Source organism: Argentina anserina, chromosome 7, assembly GCF_933775445.1.
Source record: "Argentina anserina chromosome 7, drPotAnse1.1, whole genome shotgun sequence".
NCBI classification, from domain to species: domain Eukaryota; kingdom Viridiplantae; phylum Streptophyta; class Magnoliopsida; order Rosales; family Rosaceae; genus Argentina; species Argentina anserina.
Window position 1 is genome coordinate 4,592,963 of NC_065878.1, and position 16,516 is coordinate 4,609,478.

The window sequence follows — 16,516 nt, forward strand, 5'->3', positions numbered from 1 at the left end:
AACAATTGAAACATTAGCTTCCGTTCAACTGCCACATCAACTAAAGAGTATTCACAGGACTAAGTGCTGTCAATCATCAATATCCTACCGGCCATTAACAATTACCATGGAGTCTACTAACCTAGCAACATGAGATCAGAATGTAGTCTCCTCCAAAAGCTCAGAGTTAATGTGTTACTTGACTCACTTCCATTTCCCAATTATAGCAAAGTTAAGAATGAAGCAGAGTACAGTATGTTTTCCTTGTACTTTGCAAAAGCAAAACAGAAACAAACCAATTCAAGTAATAATACAAATATGCATCGGATTTTGATGTCACAAACAATTTTACAATTCTAGATCATCATTTTATATTATATTTTCATTTCTGTTCTTTTGCTCTCAAAGCCAAATCGATATCACTTAAACCTTATAACTCACTCTACTATTGTTCCAAATTTCCAACAAAATTAATTTAAACAATGATTATCTGCCACCGGGTACCACAAAGAAGAGGCAACAATGAAGACATTTTTTTTTTCATGTGAATGAGGTCAGATTTTTATTGATAACAGAAACGCTACATAGTTCTGAAGCAATTAAATCTTGAATGAAACTAGGGACATTGACCAGGAGAAATCCTAATTGTTAGTAGCAGCATATGAGGCTACTGCATGTGCAGCATTGTTAGCATCACGTATAGCATGGACTAAATGAAGCTGCTGGAAAAACAAATTTAAAGTATGAATGAAGGTCAAGACCATCAAATAATCATCATGGTAACAAACTAACAATCATATTACCCAAGAGCACATGTACACAGTACACTATACAATACACTATTACTTTTAAAGATGACACATTCCTAGAAATTACAGAACTCAAAATATGACCAGGACATGAGTGAATGAAACACACTAAAACTCTCAAGGACAAAATTCATAGGAATGTGCACTGCACCCAATGCTTTTCACTGTTTTCAGGGAAAATTATGATATCTTACATTACAGAAGCCGATACTGATTTAGCATGCAGCTCTTCATGTCTTGTCACATATCAGAAACATACTATTACACATTCATACAAGAACTATGTTCTCTATTCTGGGTTTTTTCTCTTTCTCAATTCCCCAATTTTACCTGGTTGTTCAAATACTTTTCTGTATCTATTCCATTTCATTGTTTGGAAATTCCGTTTTATTTGCTCACCATTGGTATGCTATCTTCTTCAAGAAAATGAAATGTATCAATTTCCAAACAAAATTTATACAAGGGGTTAAGGGGTGATATGATTAGAACACCGTTCAAACTAAGCATCAAGGAGACCTACAGGTTTCTACTGAAACACAATCAATCAGTAATTTCCAGACAAACAAAACAAAAACTTGAAAGATGAAACCAAGAAATGAGGTATCAATGGAGTTTAATCTTGTCCATATGAGCGTGATTGTTTGAGAGGGAGTTTTCTTTGGATGCTTCTCCGAAGATGTGACATGCAATAGTGAAATCAAAATCTAGGGAGAGTGAGCTTTCATTTGAGCTATCAACCGAGACGATCGGTGTTCTGGTTCACCCTAGCTTGTAATTCTTGCCTCTTTCGCCGACTCCACTCTCTAAAATCGAGACTTCGTCGACGAACAAGATAAACAAGTGAAAGACCAAGGTACGACCCGTCTAATAAGAGGTCCGAGCCGGTCAAAGCTAGCCCTCTCTCTCTCTCTCTCTCTCTCTCTCTCTCTCTCTCTCTAATGTATTCAAACAAAGGACAGTCGGTTTATTTTTGTTATGAATCGTTAAGAAATCACACTCGTAAGTCCTATAAACATGGGGAGATCATTAATGCGACTAGAAACCCTTTCTGCATCAGGAAAGCCTCTACTAAAGTAAAATAGAAAAAAGAAAAAAACCAGTGCTCCAGTCCTTTACCCTTTTAGTATAGGAATAGTTAAATCCAGTATTGTTTAGGAAACCTTGTACAAAAAACTATATATATTAGCCAAACACTGCAAATCCACCAACAGCAGAAACTCAGCTCTGAACAATTTGTCATGGAGGTTCCACTTTCTGGTGTTCAGAAGAATCATCAGATGCAGAAGACATCGGAATCTATGATTAAGAATCATCCACAGAATGCGTTTAGGCAAAGAAACCCATCACAACATGCTCTTTATAATCATCAGAATGTATCATCATCAGTCTGCTAATGCAATCACAGAAGAATAATGTGATGAGGAGAAGATTAGCTGCAGCTACTCTACAACAGAATCAGTCAACTGGCCCCGACTTTGCGCAGCAGCAACAACACGTTAGCATACCAGAAGAATGATGCACAACAACATTTACATGGGCGGGACATAAATCTTTCAGGTCCACATCATGTGCAAATGAGGCAAAGAAAAATTGTCTCCACACAGAAACAGAATCAGTCAACTGGCCTTGACTTTCTGCAGCAACAACGCATGTTAGCATACCAGCAGAATGACACACAACAGCGTTTACATGGGCAGAACATAAATCTTTCAGGTCTGCATCATGTGCAAATGAGGCAAGCACAGATTTTCTCCACACAGCAACAAATTCTTGAGAGGCAGTTGAACTCTTCACAGGAAGAGAGGATGCAAAGGCAGCAAACCCAAGTGGAACAATATGAGCAGCAAACACATCAAATGGCAGGAATGCCAGCTTCCAAATTATTAAGGGAAGGGGAAGTTTACCAAAGGGTCCAAACGCTAAGATGCAAGTATATTAGAGAACTAACAGTTGTCTACCAAAGGCTCACATATTGTCTCCAGAACATAGATATACACAATATCCAAAAACTTGAAGTAGTAAAGAGCTTATATCAGAAAGTCGAGATTATCCTTAAGATGCTAAATATGGCAGAATTCAACATTACACCCATTATGGAGGAGCAGTTGGAACTACTTGAGAGGAAAATCAGGTATACTCTTCACCGATGTAGACATGAACAGCCTGTTTCTGCACTAGAGCATGAGAAACTTTCTTCTGATGTGCACGACAGGCGTCAATTTGTGCAGCCTGATTCTCGGACTCTTCAAGCTCAGACCAATCAAGTTGAAAAGAAGCCACCACTGCAGACGGTGAACATGGAATGTTTTGCAACAAAGATGAAGGAGAGAAATGTGACAAAATTGATGAACTTTTCTGAGCCACCAATCCTGCAACATGGCACAAAACATTTGCAAACCAATTTGACAAAAAAAAATTCAGCTCAAACAAGTTCCTCCAGAAACTTAACAAAAACTACAAGCAGTCTCCCACAACAAAAAGTCCAAATTCCCATTCACAGGCCACAGTCAAATGTGAATACTTATGAGTCAAGTTTTAGTGTGCCTAAAGAAGTGCATCTCAAACGGCTGAGTGTGCAGACTCAAAAACCAGAACAGCAGTTATTGAAGAGGTAGAATCACCTACCAGTGAAGTTGCAGTCTGAAGCTTTTCCTAATCCTTTGCAGAAAAATCTTGAATCTTCCGGTCAGCAAGTTGCTAAACATACCTCTCAGAGTGAAAAGAATAATCTCTCAATTCATTTAGCAGAGGCTAGAACTCCTCTGAACTCAATAACCTCACCTTCTAGATCTTCTTCTTTGGCTCCCAAGGTTTCACTACCAGTGCCTGTTGAGTCTGAGAAACCTATGTCAGATACTCCATCCCATTTTAACGCTGGAAATATCGAAGATGAGCAAGTAAAAGGTGCGCAAGAAGCCCCAACATTAAGTACTCTTTTACTTGACAAGTCCAACGATGACGTTCATTCTAATAAGTCCACAGTAGATTCTAACGAGCTGCAGCCTATACAGAAATTGCTTAAGGTGGTAAACTCCATGTCATATAAAGCCTTAGGTGCCTCTGCTTCATACATTGCTTCAGTAGTGTGTAGGACTGATAGGATGAAAATGAAGAGACCGAGAAGTACATTGCCAATTATTGATGCTGCTTCAGAAAGTGGGATCTGTCATATGATGAAAAGGCCTAGGCTTGAGGTTAACCAAACCCTCTTCGAAGAAATTAGAGCAATCAGCCAACGACTAATAAACACTGTGCTAGATATCAGTGACCAAGAGACTGCTCGATCAGTTAAGACTGGTAGAGGAACCGTTGTCAGGTGCTCCTTCGTTGGCGTAGCCATCAGTCTTGATCTGATGTCTTCAACAATGTTTCAACTCCAGCCATTGAGATTGCTTGTGCCTCCAAGTTATCCACTCTGCTCTCCTATATTTCTGGACAAGTTGACAGTGCAAGTTGGATATGAACCGGAAGATCTCTCTGCAAAGGTCATGTCCAAGCTAAGTCGCTATCTCCGGACAATAGAGGAGCCGTTATCTCTTGGGGAGATAGCCAACGATTGGGATACATGTGCCCGAGAGGTTTTATGTGAGCATGCACAACAGATTGGGGGAGGAACCTTCAGTTCCAAGTATGGAACCTGGGAAGATTGCCTCACTACTGCTTAATTATTTGTTTCCCAAATATGTTTGCCTAGGTATGTATAGAACAAGTTGCATGTTAATTTAGCAGAGAAAATGTTATTTGTGTAACAACAATTAATTGGGAGTATACCAAGTGGGAAAATTTACCTCTTGCCACTTGTGCTTCGCTGGTTTCTTGGTGCGGCTGCCGGACGGGAAATCTTCCAATTGCTACTCTGTTTGTACTTGCCAAGGTATGCTTAAGGGATGGGTCTTTGGTTGTCTGCTTCGATCTTCTAACAGGTTTTGCTTCAGCGATGGTCATGCCCTCTCTATATTCTGTTGCTGATGAGACATCTTGGGTTGATCTGTATCGACGATAAAGGCATTTTAATGCTTCGTCGGAATCGAAATCAATCCCTTTGGTTAAATTTTAAATTTCAAAAAGAAAAAGAGATTGCTCAGACCTTGGTGGTTGGTTTAGATACACACATTATCCATACACTAACAAATTTATTTGATAAATCTCGGTTGGACTTGAGCCCACCCAACTATCAACGTAGATCCGCGCATGGATGGCGGGAGTTGGTGGTGGTGGTATCGACCGAGATAGGTTGGCGGGTGGGATTTTGTTGTCGTCGTCGAACCCTTCATTCGATTTTGATTGGGAAAGGGAGGGGCCACCACAGCGGCTTGGTGTGGTCTTCGTGGTATGGTGGTAATCAGATCGGCAGCTAGACGTTCTTCGCTGGGGCAGATCTCTGATCTTGAGATATTGGGTTTTTGGTTCGGGTCGGAGCCGATTCGATATGGTCCAGGGATGTTGGCGGTCTGGTGCACCGGGCAGTACGCTGTTACGGCAGGCATGACACCACTGACGGCGGTGGTTTCTCCCCTCCCCATAGCTTGGGCTCGGGTCCTTTATTTGGGCCTGGTCTGGGTTGAGGAAATTAGCCCATTTAGGATAGTGTCTAAAGTTTTGTATTATTTTAAATTTTTAGATGTTCGTCGTTTATTGCTTTCAATAAGAAGTGTGTTATGTCCCAGTTGTTGCACTCTGTGTGCCATGATTGCTCTATTGAGGCGGTGAGTTCCTTACTTTGTCAAATAATTGCAGCCTCCTAGTGGCAGGATGAAACTTAGCGTCACTGGTATTGTCCAGTGGCAATATGGTAGGAAAGCTAATAGACATAGTAATTTATGACTCGACATAAACGTTGTCTTTCTGTTATGTCGCTAAATTTGTAAAGCAAATGATTGTGTTAATGTTGCACACCTTGCTAAAAGGTGCTTGTTGGAATGTATAATTTATGTAGTGACGTCTGATATTATTTCGAGATATTCTTACAGTATAGGGTTTAGGCTCAATGTCCCTCCTTGTATTCTCTGCGTTTTCATTAATGGATACAACGTGAGAGCAGCTGATAACTCATTAAAAAAAAGATTTCCCATGTTTAATTTTCGTTTATTTTTATTATAATTTGCCAATGGTTATTGTGGGCAAGGTTTCTCTCTTGTCCGCCGCTATTTTATGCTTGCGAGTCACCTCGAGCACACATATTATTTTAGTTTTAAGTTTTTATTTTATTTATTGTTATTGGTGGGCATGATTATGTAGAATGAGTAGTCATATGTTTGTTCCACATAAAGATTTTACCAGTTCAACATGCTCAAGAGTTACAACATCACCATGAGGCAAGAACAAGACTGTTGTCATATACAATTTTATAGTACATTGAAATGATTACCATCTATATATTCGAGGTGTAGAAACTAATTAAACTTCCTTGACGCAATCGCCAGAGCAGGTTGACTACTCTAGAAGAATGGGTACACAAACTATCAATTAAGAGTCAGAAGCAGTGCACTTGATGATAGCAAGGATGTAGACTTTCATGCTAGCCTCTGATACACATGTGAAATAATGTACACCTTCAGTCAGAATATTGAAGTCACTTGAATATAAAAGCCAACATACTCCCTTTTAAGCAATAACTACTTCCTTGAGAGATTAAACTCGGGCGTAATTTTTCTCTCCTCTTAACTGCGTGCCATAACCTTTCTTTTGTAAGGTCATCTATCCGATGGATACTCACACAATCATCAGTTTGTCGCACCTCATATCTGGCTAGCTTAGAATTTAACTCATCGCCACCATCCGAGGAACAATGCTTACTGATGTTATCATTTCCAATTGGAGGAATCAGAATAAGACGGTAGATTGACTACTTCAGCACAAGTCTTTTCCCCAAGCCAGAAAATATCTTCCATCTTCTTCCCCGTTATGCTTAGCTTCTAATCCTTAGTGTCTGTTTCATTAACTGAAAGTAGACAGATAATAAAGTAACATCAAGCTTGATCCATACAAAGCCAAGAAACAAAGATTGAATACAATTGAAAAAAGAACAAAAAAAATTAAGTAAAAGGAAAACAAAGGATGCATTTGACTGGATAGATTGGTGGAAGCGGAAACACGAAAAAGGGACATTTGATTAGGGGAAGAGACATCAATCTGGAAGCGAAATAAAAAAATAATATAATAAACAATCATACATTTTTGTTGATATTCTTTCGAGCCTGCCAGAACTCAGAATTTACCAAGGGGTGCTTCTAAATTACCCAGGAAATATCCAAGTACCAGCAAACTTATTTACATTTATAAATATCTAATTAAACCACATAACTTCCCGATACCCAGCCAAAAAACACAGAGTGAAAGTTTTCCGGCGAAAGCACTGTAGGTGAGACATGAGATGGAGGACAAAACGATGCTATGGGTATTTGGTATTGGACCATAAGACCAAAGAAGTTATGATTTCGGTAATGGAAGTCAATTTCAGAGAAGGATTTCAGGTGAAGGTAAGGAGTAAGATAATCTTCAGAGGGTCTAGCAAAAGACAGACCAATTGTTGCTACCAAATATAAAACAAATCCTCAGAAATGCCTACAAGAGAAAGTACAAATTCTAATATAATGCTATTCTCCCTCCTTTTCTCTATAAATAGCATATATAATAAAGGTTCAATCAAATTGAACATATGTAGGGCTTCTTCCCACAAATTCAATAGATAGTTTAGCATACCAAAGAGTCGTGATAAAATGAGAAAAAAAAAAAGGAATGAAACCCGGCAAAATTGAAGCGAGAGAATGTCAATTATTATGGGTATGAGTTAGGACATGACTTTTGCTGTATTCAATAAATGAAAAGTATCACTGGATATTTGTTCGGTGTAGATATAATATTCCTGGGTCTACTAAACTTTTGTCGGGGTACATTTAGAAACACTATTTACCAAGTTAATGCCAAATAGCTTTTGTTACCAACATCATTCTCTGCTATATGAATGACATGTAAAAAATTTCAAAAAGAATGGTTTGGGTACTTGGATGACCTATGTATGCTAAATGACGAATTTGTGTCTCAGCACCCTGTAAAACTGTGTGATTGAGTAATGTTTCAGCCTGAAATCGTAGAATATGGCTTTTAACTCGCCAAACTCATAGGTTTCTGTTGTCAGATCGAAACATGATTAATCATGAACCTCATCAAGCTAACTGATGGCAAAAGAACATGTAAAACACCAAGGGAACTCCATCATCTCAACTACCGGCAAGCCTACCCAAATCCAAATGGGAGTTGCTTTTTCTTCCAAAAAAAGAAACAAAAATAATGTAGAGATGGGAGGTTTTGATTTTTTTTCATGCTTTTGGGCAATGCTAGTATGTCAAAGAGAAGGTCGGCCTGGTGGCCAGTACATTTTATAGTCAACCCAAATCCAATGGCCCAGAACCAGATGTTCCATAGTGACCTGCAGTGTCCGCTTCTGGTTAAACCAGCACACCAATTAATCCCCTACGTCTACCTGACCACTTTTATTTTTAGAGGCCAAACCAACAGGTAAGCCATTCCAACCACCTGCTCTAAGTTACACAGCTCTAATGAAGCAAAGACCATGTGGCAATGGTGCACGAGGACATGTCACCAACACCTGAACCCAACCATGACTCCCTAATACTGACAAGTTTGGCATAGATGAGAAAGGTCCCTTCAACCACACCAACAGCAGTAGCTACCTAAACCAATGAACCCTTGAAAAAGGTAAACAGAAAGATCCTGCAGCATCAGTGATACTGGAGTGACAAACACTGTGCAATGCAGAGATTGCTGCTGAGTTCTCAATGAAATCAGAACTCAAGAAGTTCGCACCACCATTTGAAAACCTTACCCGTTTGTTTATAAAAGATGAATGCATAGATGATTTGTCTCAAAACATTTGGTGCTGGAAAGGGGGAATAGAGATGCTTTTGAAGCATCAATGCAGTGACGAGAGAAGGTACAGCTTTCTTGTGTGTGTTATGTAACATAAAAGTATGGTTGTACACGGCAATATCCTATCCAAAAATTCAAACAGATATCTCTTTTGATACTTATTGCATTCAAACTAATGTCTCATACCTATAGAACTGTGGGGGGAAAGAATATCAACAGCCTGAAATTGACTAAACTGTATTAACTACAATGTATAGAACATTTTTCTGATCTCAAGTGATTTATCTGTAACACTTTCACTGCATTTATACACTGCACATTACGCTGAGAAAATCAAAACACCATGTGTCTGTCCTTTCTAATCTACAACATTTACATTCAAAGGAAGCAACAAAAGCACCAGATACCACAATTCACGATACTTGCAAAAAAAAAAATCCCTTAAATTTCTTGCTCCCATTTCTACCCCCAAAAACTCATAGCTAAATCTTTCCACCTTTATCTTTTCTTCATATTCAGTTCTCCCACGGTTCTGATTAGTATAAAGTTCTCTCATATTCTAAGCGAAAACAGTATGACAAAACTAATTCTGCAGAACACTTAGTCTTGAGCCATCTTAGATCTTAGAGATAAGGAACAAAATTGAAACAATGTACGAGGATGAGGATTTTGATGCAGGAGGATTTGTAATTAAAAAAAGTTTAAATACCTCTTAAATTGTTCCATGCCCCAAAACCTGTAGTTTTGAGACCCATCCTTGGGGTGACAAAAGGTTGTTTGCTTAGAGAGCAACATATTATGTCCTTCACCAGTGCAAATTTGAAGACCACAGGATTTGAGAAAAGATTCCAAATCTGATTCCTGAAGCAATATACATGTCAAATTTAAAATATAAATAAGATTATATTTATATATTCAGCTAATAGATATGAATTACAGTTATCGATAAACTACCTCCATAATCAGGATTTTGGATAAATGCGACAAAGGATATGGATGAAGCTTGTAGCCACAACTATTTATGCAGGACACGGCTAAAATTCGAACCTGTAGTAATTAAGAAACATGTCTTTTCAGAATAAATTACACTATTGGAACGATCATTTTCATTTTCCGTATTCCTAAAAGTCGGCAAAGCTAGTGAAATTGATATTCATAAGAAAGGTTATAAACTGAATTCTAACAGTCCAGTTTCATTAGTAGGACAAACATCCGAGGGTTCTATTCTCAGGAATTGTGACAGTCAAGAAGTGGATGCCAGGTTCAAGACTTTGGTGTACGCTTGGGTTCTCCCAGAGGATGTTAAAACTTTGAACATCTCCACATAAGTTCTTTTTTTTTCTTAAAGATCCCAGATAAGTTTGTTGGACTTTTCAAATTTTGATCAATCCTCTCAATCAAACAGATTATCTCCTAGCAGGATTGCTTTTATAATTGCAAGCAATCCCTTCCTTTGTATGCAATGCCCTGAAGAGCTATTTCCACAAAGACGCAACAACTTTACAGTGCATGAAAACACGATCAACACTCTCCCCCTGTGAATCACACAACACACACAGAGTGACAGAGGGAGGAGAAGCAACAATTTCTCTCCTTAGTAGATCATTTCAAAAATTTGTCTCCATAAGCACATTGTAAAGGTACTTCTGAGCAGAGAATTTGTCAATCTTGGTCGCAAAGTTAGCCAACTGTTTCCCAAGGACATGTACCCTAATATGTGTTTTGATGCTTGTACGTTGATAGTTCCACATGGTTCATTAGTTTACACTTATTTTGCTTCAAAAAGAAAAAAGAAAAAGAGTACCAACTGCCAGATGATTTAAACAAAAAAGTATGGACCTGTCCTAGTGATCTTCCATAGAGTACAAAAAGGAAAAAAAAAAAAAGATAGAAAGTCATTTACCTCATCAATATAAGGCTCAATAATGCAGTATTGAAGATAAGATGCCTCGGCTGATACAGTACTTAAGAAACGTTTATAGTTACCCATCCGAAAATATCTGTTATGTAAACAGATTCAAGCCAAGAATTAAAAGCAGCACAGTTCAAGAACAAAGATAAGGAGGGAAAAACTTTTAACAAAACAGTCTAAAGGGAAGCGAAAATTACCGTAAAATCTTTCGGGAAAACTGCATTTCCTTTGACTTGATTAACGAAGAAGGCACGTGACTAAGCCACCAAGAAAGTGAATCCCCCTAGGACCAGAAGAGGCTACATTTAATATATAGAGGACTACATACAAGAAGCTATAAGAACTAAACGTAAATCAACATAGATGAATAGGGACCAACCATGGGCTGGCTATGAGAACCAAGATGAAGTAACACATAAAAGGAACAAAACTCAGCCTCGTTTTCATAAGTAGAATTGGAATGACGATTTGCATCATACAGATTAAATAGAGATGTCAAGGTCTTTGCAAGCTGCTCCATATTGAGGTGATGCATTGGAGAAGTATTTTGACTGCTGCAACCTCGAAGCTTATGAAGAGAAATTATATGAAACTTAACCTGTACAAAAAACACTAGATTAATAACTTCATTTGGAATTTCAAACCACTAAGAGCTCCAAATCCACAAAAGACAATAAACAAATAAAACAAAACTATTATGCATATGTGTATTTTCACCATTATCTAAAAATAACATTTTTTCCCTACGTAGAAGCAAATGTACGTGTGTATTATCACTTATGTGTGATAAAATTATGATAAAGTGCATCCCCAAACTTCAACTAAATAATTTGTGCAAAACTCCTTAGGTGTGGCCAAGTTCCTGTAACACTATTAATTTTGCCATTTTCTTTTTTATAAAATGGAACTGAGAGAAGTGTGCTCTCATTGCGCGATTTGGCCAAAAACGTAACATACCATTTTCTGATACATGTGAATAGCTTTCTCCCCAACAATACACTGCATGCTCAGATCCTGCCTTATGGACCTCGTCCGGTCGAAGAGGAATTCATGAACCACTTCAAAAGGATAGTCTCTCGAATCGAACAACTTCAAGAGGTAATCCAAAGTCTCCTCCAACACAGGCGGCGGCCGAACATCCGACGGTTCGACTTGTTTGGAAGTCATAGTTCTGCAAAACTAGACAGCAACAGAACAATGTCGGTTGTTATCATTCATTCAACTGCAAACAAACAGAGATGAAAGGGTAAAAAGAAGGGGGAAAAGTTACTTTTTTAACTGCAATGGATGGGGAAGAGAGAGCTGGATTGGCATTAACCCTCTCAAAGGGAGCTAAATCGCCAAGCCTTTCACGCTGTGCTCTTTCTGCTTCTGTATTATTATTACAAACCAATCAGTCAATCATCATCATCGACAGGAATTAGGTTTCGGAGATTTGATTGGTTCACTAACCTGGGCACATCAGAGTGCAGGTGCCGACTATGGGAGGAACATCGGAAACGGCGCCGTGTTGTAGTTTGCCGGCGGAGGAGGGGGATCTTGATCCCCGAGAAGAAGAAGAAGAAGAAGAAGAAGAAGAAGAAGAATGATATCGACGCGGTCGTCTATCCATGCCCAGGTTGCTCTCTCAGCTCTCTGCTTCTCCCTCTCTAACAACAAGACTCAATTTTTACGACGACACTCCATTTTCAACTACTCAACTACCTCTAAATTAATTTATTAATTATTTTTTTCTTGGGAAAAAATTTGATTTGGTGCGTTGCCAAGAATATCCTTTGGGTGGTATTTTCTAAGGGAGGAAAAATAACTACTTTAATGTAAAAATGTTATCATTGGCCCCAAAAATATAATGTTGGTTCAGTTAAGAGCGGGTACGCGACTGGGAACGAATCCATCTGAAAACGAATTATGGGTTGCAACCTAAACAACACTTCTTTTAATTTCCTATATATTATACGCCGGTGGCAATTTGAACAGTGTGGCTACAGTCGCGCTACAGTACTCGGCTACAGTGAGCAACAGTCCGGGTTGGGCTTTTTGTTTGGGCTGTAGATTTATGTTAGGGGGTATATTTTCTTGCTGCCGTGTCAGATCCCCTCTCTCTCCGTTTTGGTCATCATCTTTGATATATCTTCGTCAATAGTGTGGTTTGGTTGGTAGAGTTTGCCTCTGCGCTCAAGACCAAAAAGGTAAGACTTTGCCGCTATCCTTTTACGATCGGGAGGGGGATCGAGGTTGTAAGACCAATATTGATGTTTGTTTTTTTTTTTCGGTTCATTTTGGGTTGGTAGGTGTTTTCCGTTATTTGTTTGGGTTGATTGCCTTCTAATCTGTTCCTGTTATTTCTTTAGGTTTGTTATTTTCCTTTGGGTATCTGATATTGTTTGGATGATTTGGTCTTTCTTTGTTTTTGTGCATTTTCTTAGACTCAGCTGAATTTTGGAAACGGTACAATCATTACTTCAAGGTAAGGTCTTAAGCGATCCTCCTTTTAGTATTAAGTTAAATTCGTTATCCAATATTTTGGTTTTTTTTTTTGCTGGGTTTAGTTTTATGTTCGAGGTTTGATTTCTAAAGCGCTCCCCGAACGTTCAGCTCCTAGCAATGGATTTGGTTTAATTCGGCCTTTAGTGGACAAGATATTGATTTGGATTTTATATCTGACGTAAAGTATTGTCTGGTCTTTGTTCGCTATTGTTTGCTGTACTTCAATCGAATTTGTTTTTAACTTTGTTTTGGTAGCTGCATGGATTACAACTTGGGGTAAGACAAAAGTTTCTGTAGATTCTGGTGATAAATTATATTTTTGGATTTTCAGGTGTGTGCAAAGTAGAAAAGTAATTTAAGTTTGTTGGGTTGCAGCTGTTTGGATCATTTAACTGGCATGGTGAGTTTAATTCTGCTCTTTTGTTTTGGTTTCAGATTGCTTATTGATGATGAAAATATGTTTTGATATTTTGCTCATGGAAGAACAAGAAGGTATGTGTATTCAATTTAATTTTTTTTATTGTCATTCTAGAAATTGGTGAGTGTAATTTGAGATTGATGAGATCTGATAGGATTAGTTTTGGACTGGGATGGTCTTTTATTACAAGTTGATAAGTATCCTAGCCTAACAAACAATCAAATTCAAGCTCAAGAATTGATTGATCAATCTATTTGTGGCTACTCTATTAAAATTATACGCTTTAAATCTGTTTGTGGGTTTTTTCAAAGATATGCCACACATATAAAAGAGGTTGACAAAGTATGAATTTTGTCAGTCCATGACAAAGTATGCCCCATTTGGCATACAAAAGTAAAACCATTGTCCCACATCAGGATTTGGGTTCGGACTATCTTTGCACATTTGTTTTCTTTGTGCATGTCTTCAAGAAGAGGACAAGAGAGGTGATTATAGGATTTGATTTGCTGGGCTTCCTAATCTTCAGTTATAATAGAATTGATGTTTTTCTGAGCTGGCTGCAGTTATGATTATACTGCATATAGATTGGGTTGGGTTTCGTCAACTACGCATATATAAAAATAACTAATTGTTAGCAGTCTGTTTAATCGATTTTTGTTGGCTAGACACAAGACTTCTTCTGTATGCATGACTACTTGCTGCATCAGTTAGTCTTGGCTTTTGCTCTTAATTGAGTAAGCACCATCTCGGCTAACTTTAATTAGGAAAAAGACTATTTTGGAAATTTACTACTCGCGCTTGCTATAGAGATACTTGAAGATTTTAGAAAATATCTTCTTCTCAGGAAAAGATAAAGTTATATAGTTGTTTTACCTTCTGGATTTCTTGGTGGGGTTAGGAACCAGGTATATTTCCTAACATTTCTGATTCTCATGCTCATGGCTTTAGGGGAATAACTTATACTTCTTTGTTCTGAACTATTTAGTAATCTAGAAACCCCAGTTTTCCATAAATAAGCCCAGGCAAGAGGTACCTCATTGACCAACTGTTCTTGAAGATGGACTAACCTTTTGTTCTTTATTTATAGAAGATTCAAGCGCTATGTTTTCATATGTGGCGAATTACAATCATTGTTTAGGGTTTTTGTATGTATTTAATTAGTTATTGTTGTATATATGTACTAAACTCTATATAGTTAGAGTGTAGGGGAATCAAATTATTGGGTTTGCATCTATTTAGATTGTGAGTTTCAGTTACTTTTAGAACCATTCTGTGGTGCTAATAAGTTTTCTTTGGAAATTTATATTCATCCCTAGGTAATTTCTGAGTTTGAGGAGATATGGCATGTCTTGCATAAAGTGCAAGAGTTTTTGGGTTATTTTAGTCCATATTCATCACTAGGTAATTACAAATGCTATTAGTCTGTTCCATCCTGCAACTCTTTTTGATAAAGAAGCTGCACACCTTCTGCTGCTTCCATCTGTTCAGGTGTTTAATCTGTTTTTTCATGGTAATCTGTATAAAACCTTCAATGCAGAATGAAGACTAATAATACGGAACTGATAAATGAAAAAAGTTTTGTTTAGTTACTTTTTACGGTTTTACATAAAGATTATCAAAAAGAAATTACAAACTAATGCATGGGGGAGAGGATGGAGGAGGGGGAGGAAGATGGGCAGGGATCTTCTTATTGGAAAATAGTTTTAATTATTTGATATTGGAGTTGGGGTCTCTTGGACACTATTCATTGAAAAGATTTTACAAAAATCTAATCATTTGTAAGTTAGCAGCCATCAGTCTGTTAATGTTGTTATTACCACATAAATCAATGAATTCAGCAGCCATCAGTCTATAACTTGATTCACTCCACTTGGTTACTTCATATCACACACCCTTTTTTACTCATTTGGTCATTTGCAAGCTTTCCAGTTTCAATGTTGTTATTTGCTTGGTTACTTTTGTTCATATACATGAGAATGCGATGAACATGTTGCTGAAGTACTGATGTAACTATTGAAAACTATCCGTATTTTATTTAAAATAGAAAACCAAACTGCAGTTTGGCCCTTATAATTTCTTAATAGTCTAATTTTAGTTTTTTGGTGTTCTTAGAATGTTAGGTTGCCTTCTTCAGTTTTTTGTTGAATTGTATAGAAGAGAGAACTGATAGTCTTTGGTTCTATTTTTCACTTTTTGTGTTTTTAAGTCTCCTTTTTTGTGGCTTCACTGGATTTTTTGAAAGTTGAACTTTAAGCAAGAAGGTCAACCTTACAGACTTCGTATTTTTGTCGCGATCCAAGATGAAGATATCTTTGTCATCTAGGTTGATCTTCTCTCACCATCACAGATTTTTACTTCATTGGATTTATGAGACATAACTTTTGTTTGTGGAGTGATGCCAAATAAAGTTTATTAATTTAGCATTTTCATATAGCATATAAGTATTTTGTCCTAATTTTTTTTTTTGAATTTACAGGAGATAAGTCATTGAGCAAAGGGGAAGAGAATTGCTTCATGTGTTGGTCCCTTGCTTCATACAAATATGAGATGTATAAATATAGTAGTTACTTTTTAGAAACCAAGTAGCACATCCATAAAATTTATGTTAACATCCTAAAATTTGGCTATTGATGGTCTATTACTGAGCTTCCAAGTTTGGAAGATAATTTACCCGCAGCTACAATAGCTGTGATGGCTACAGTGCTGGTCTAGGCCGGGTTGGGGCTCAATTTTTGGGCTTTAGGTTATATGGTTGTCAGGTTTTGTTAACCTATTTCAATTACTAGCCCTTCTCTTTCTCACAAATGCTGAACGTCGTCTTTCCAATTTCTTCCATAGTTTGCCCATCTCAAATTTACATTTCCATAAGTTCCATTTTTCATCCAAGAAGCCGCAGCAAAGCGCGGCCTTGCTGACTAGTATACCCTATTTGCACAGTTGTGAATAATAAATTGTAGCAAGTTTAATTGGTTTAATTAAGATCTTCATAGTCTCCACTAATGACCCGAGTTAAAATCCTCC

The 16,516-nt window shown here is 37.7% G+C and overlaps 2 protein-coding genes and 1 long non-coding RNA gene across 5 annotated transcripts; 2 read left to right on the top strand and 1 right to left on the bottom strand.

Moving 5' to 3' along the window:
- The first annotated feature begins 2,362 nt into the window (after positions 1 to 2,362).
- LOC126803443 (mediator of RNA polymerase II transcription subunit 15a-like) lies at positions 2,363 to 4,453 on the top strand. The gene is made up of 2 exons (XM_050531252.1): positions 2,363 to 3,079; positions 3,455 to 4,453. The coding sequence occupies exons 1-2, from the start codon at positions 2,363 to 2,365 to the stop codon at positions 4,451 to 4,453; spliced, it is 1,716 nt and encodes a 571-aa protein (XP_050387209.1).
- A 1,635-nt stretch (positions 4,454 to 6,088) lies between these two features.
- On the bottom strand, positions 6,089 to 12,263 carry LOC126803244 (SAC3 family protein C). 2 transcript variants are annotated; one of them, XM_050531038.1, is made up of 9 exons: positions 12,043 to 12,263; positions 11,861 to 11,961; positions 11,548 to 11,769; positions 10,970 to 11,188; positions 10,788 to 10,873; positions 10,582 to 10,678; positions 9,633 to 9,725; positions 9,388 to 9,539; positions 6,089 to 6,729 (listed from the first exon to the last, which is right to left on the bottom strand). In XM_050531038.1, the coding sequence occupies exons 1-9, from the start codon at positions 12,200 to 12,202 to the stop codon at positions 6,726 to 6,728; spliced, it is 1,134 nt and encodes a 377-aa protein (XP_050386995.1). In that variant the 5' UTR covers positions 12,203 to 12,263; the 3' UTR covers positions 6,089 to 6,725. The 2 variants fall into 2 exon arrangements, with proteins under 2 accessions (XP_050386995.1, XP_050386994.1); XM_050531037.1 differs by lacking the exon at positions 6,089 to 6,729 and having other exon boundaries at positions 8,763 to 9,539.
- Positions 12,264 to 12,710: 447 nt separating this feature from the next.
- Positions 12,711 to 16,410, top strand: LOC126803259 (uncharacterized). Of its 2 annotated transcripts, XR_007673085.1 has the most exons (4): positions 12,711 to 12,779; positions 13,017 to 13,057; positions 13,513 to 13,569; positions 15,972 to 16,410. It is a non-coding gene; the product is annotated as an uncharacterized LOC126803259 (long non-coding RNA). The 2 variants fall into 2 exon arrangements; XR_007673084.1 differs by lacking the exon at positions 12,711 to 12,779 and having other exon boundaries at positions 12,874 to 13,057.
- The last annotated feature ends 106 nt before the right edge of the window (positions 16,411 to 16,516 follow it).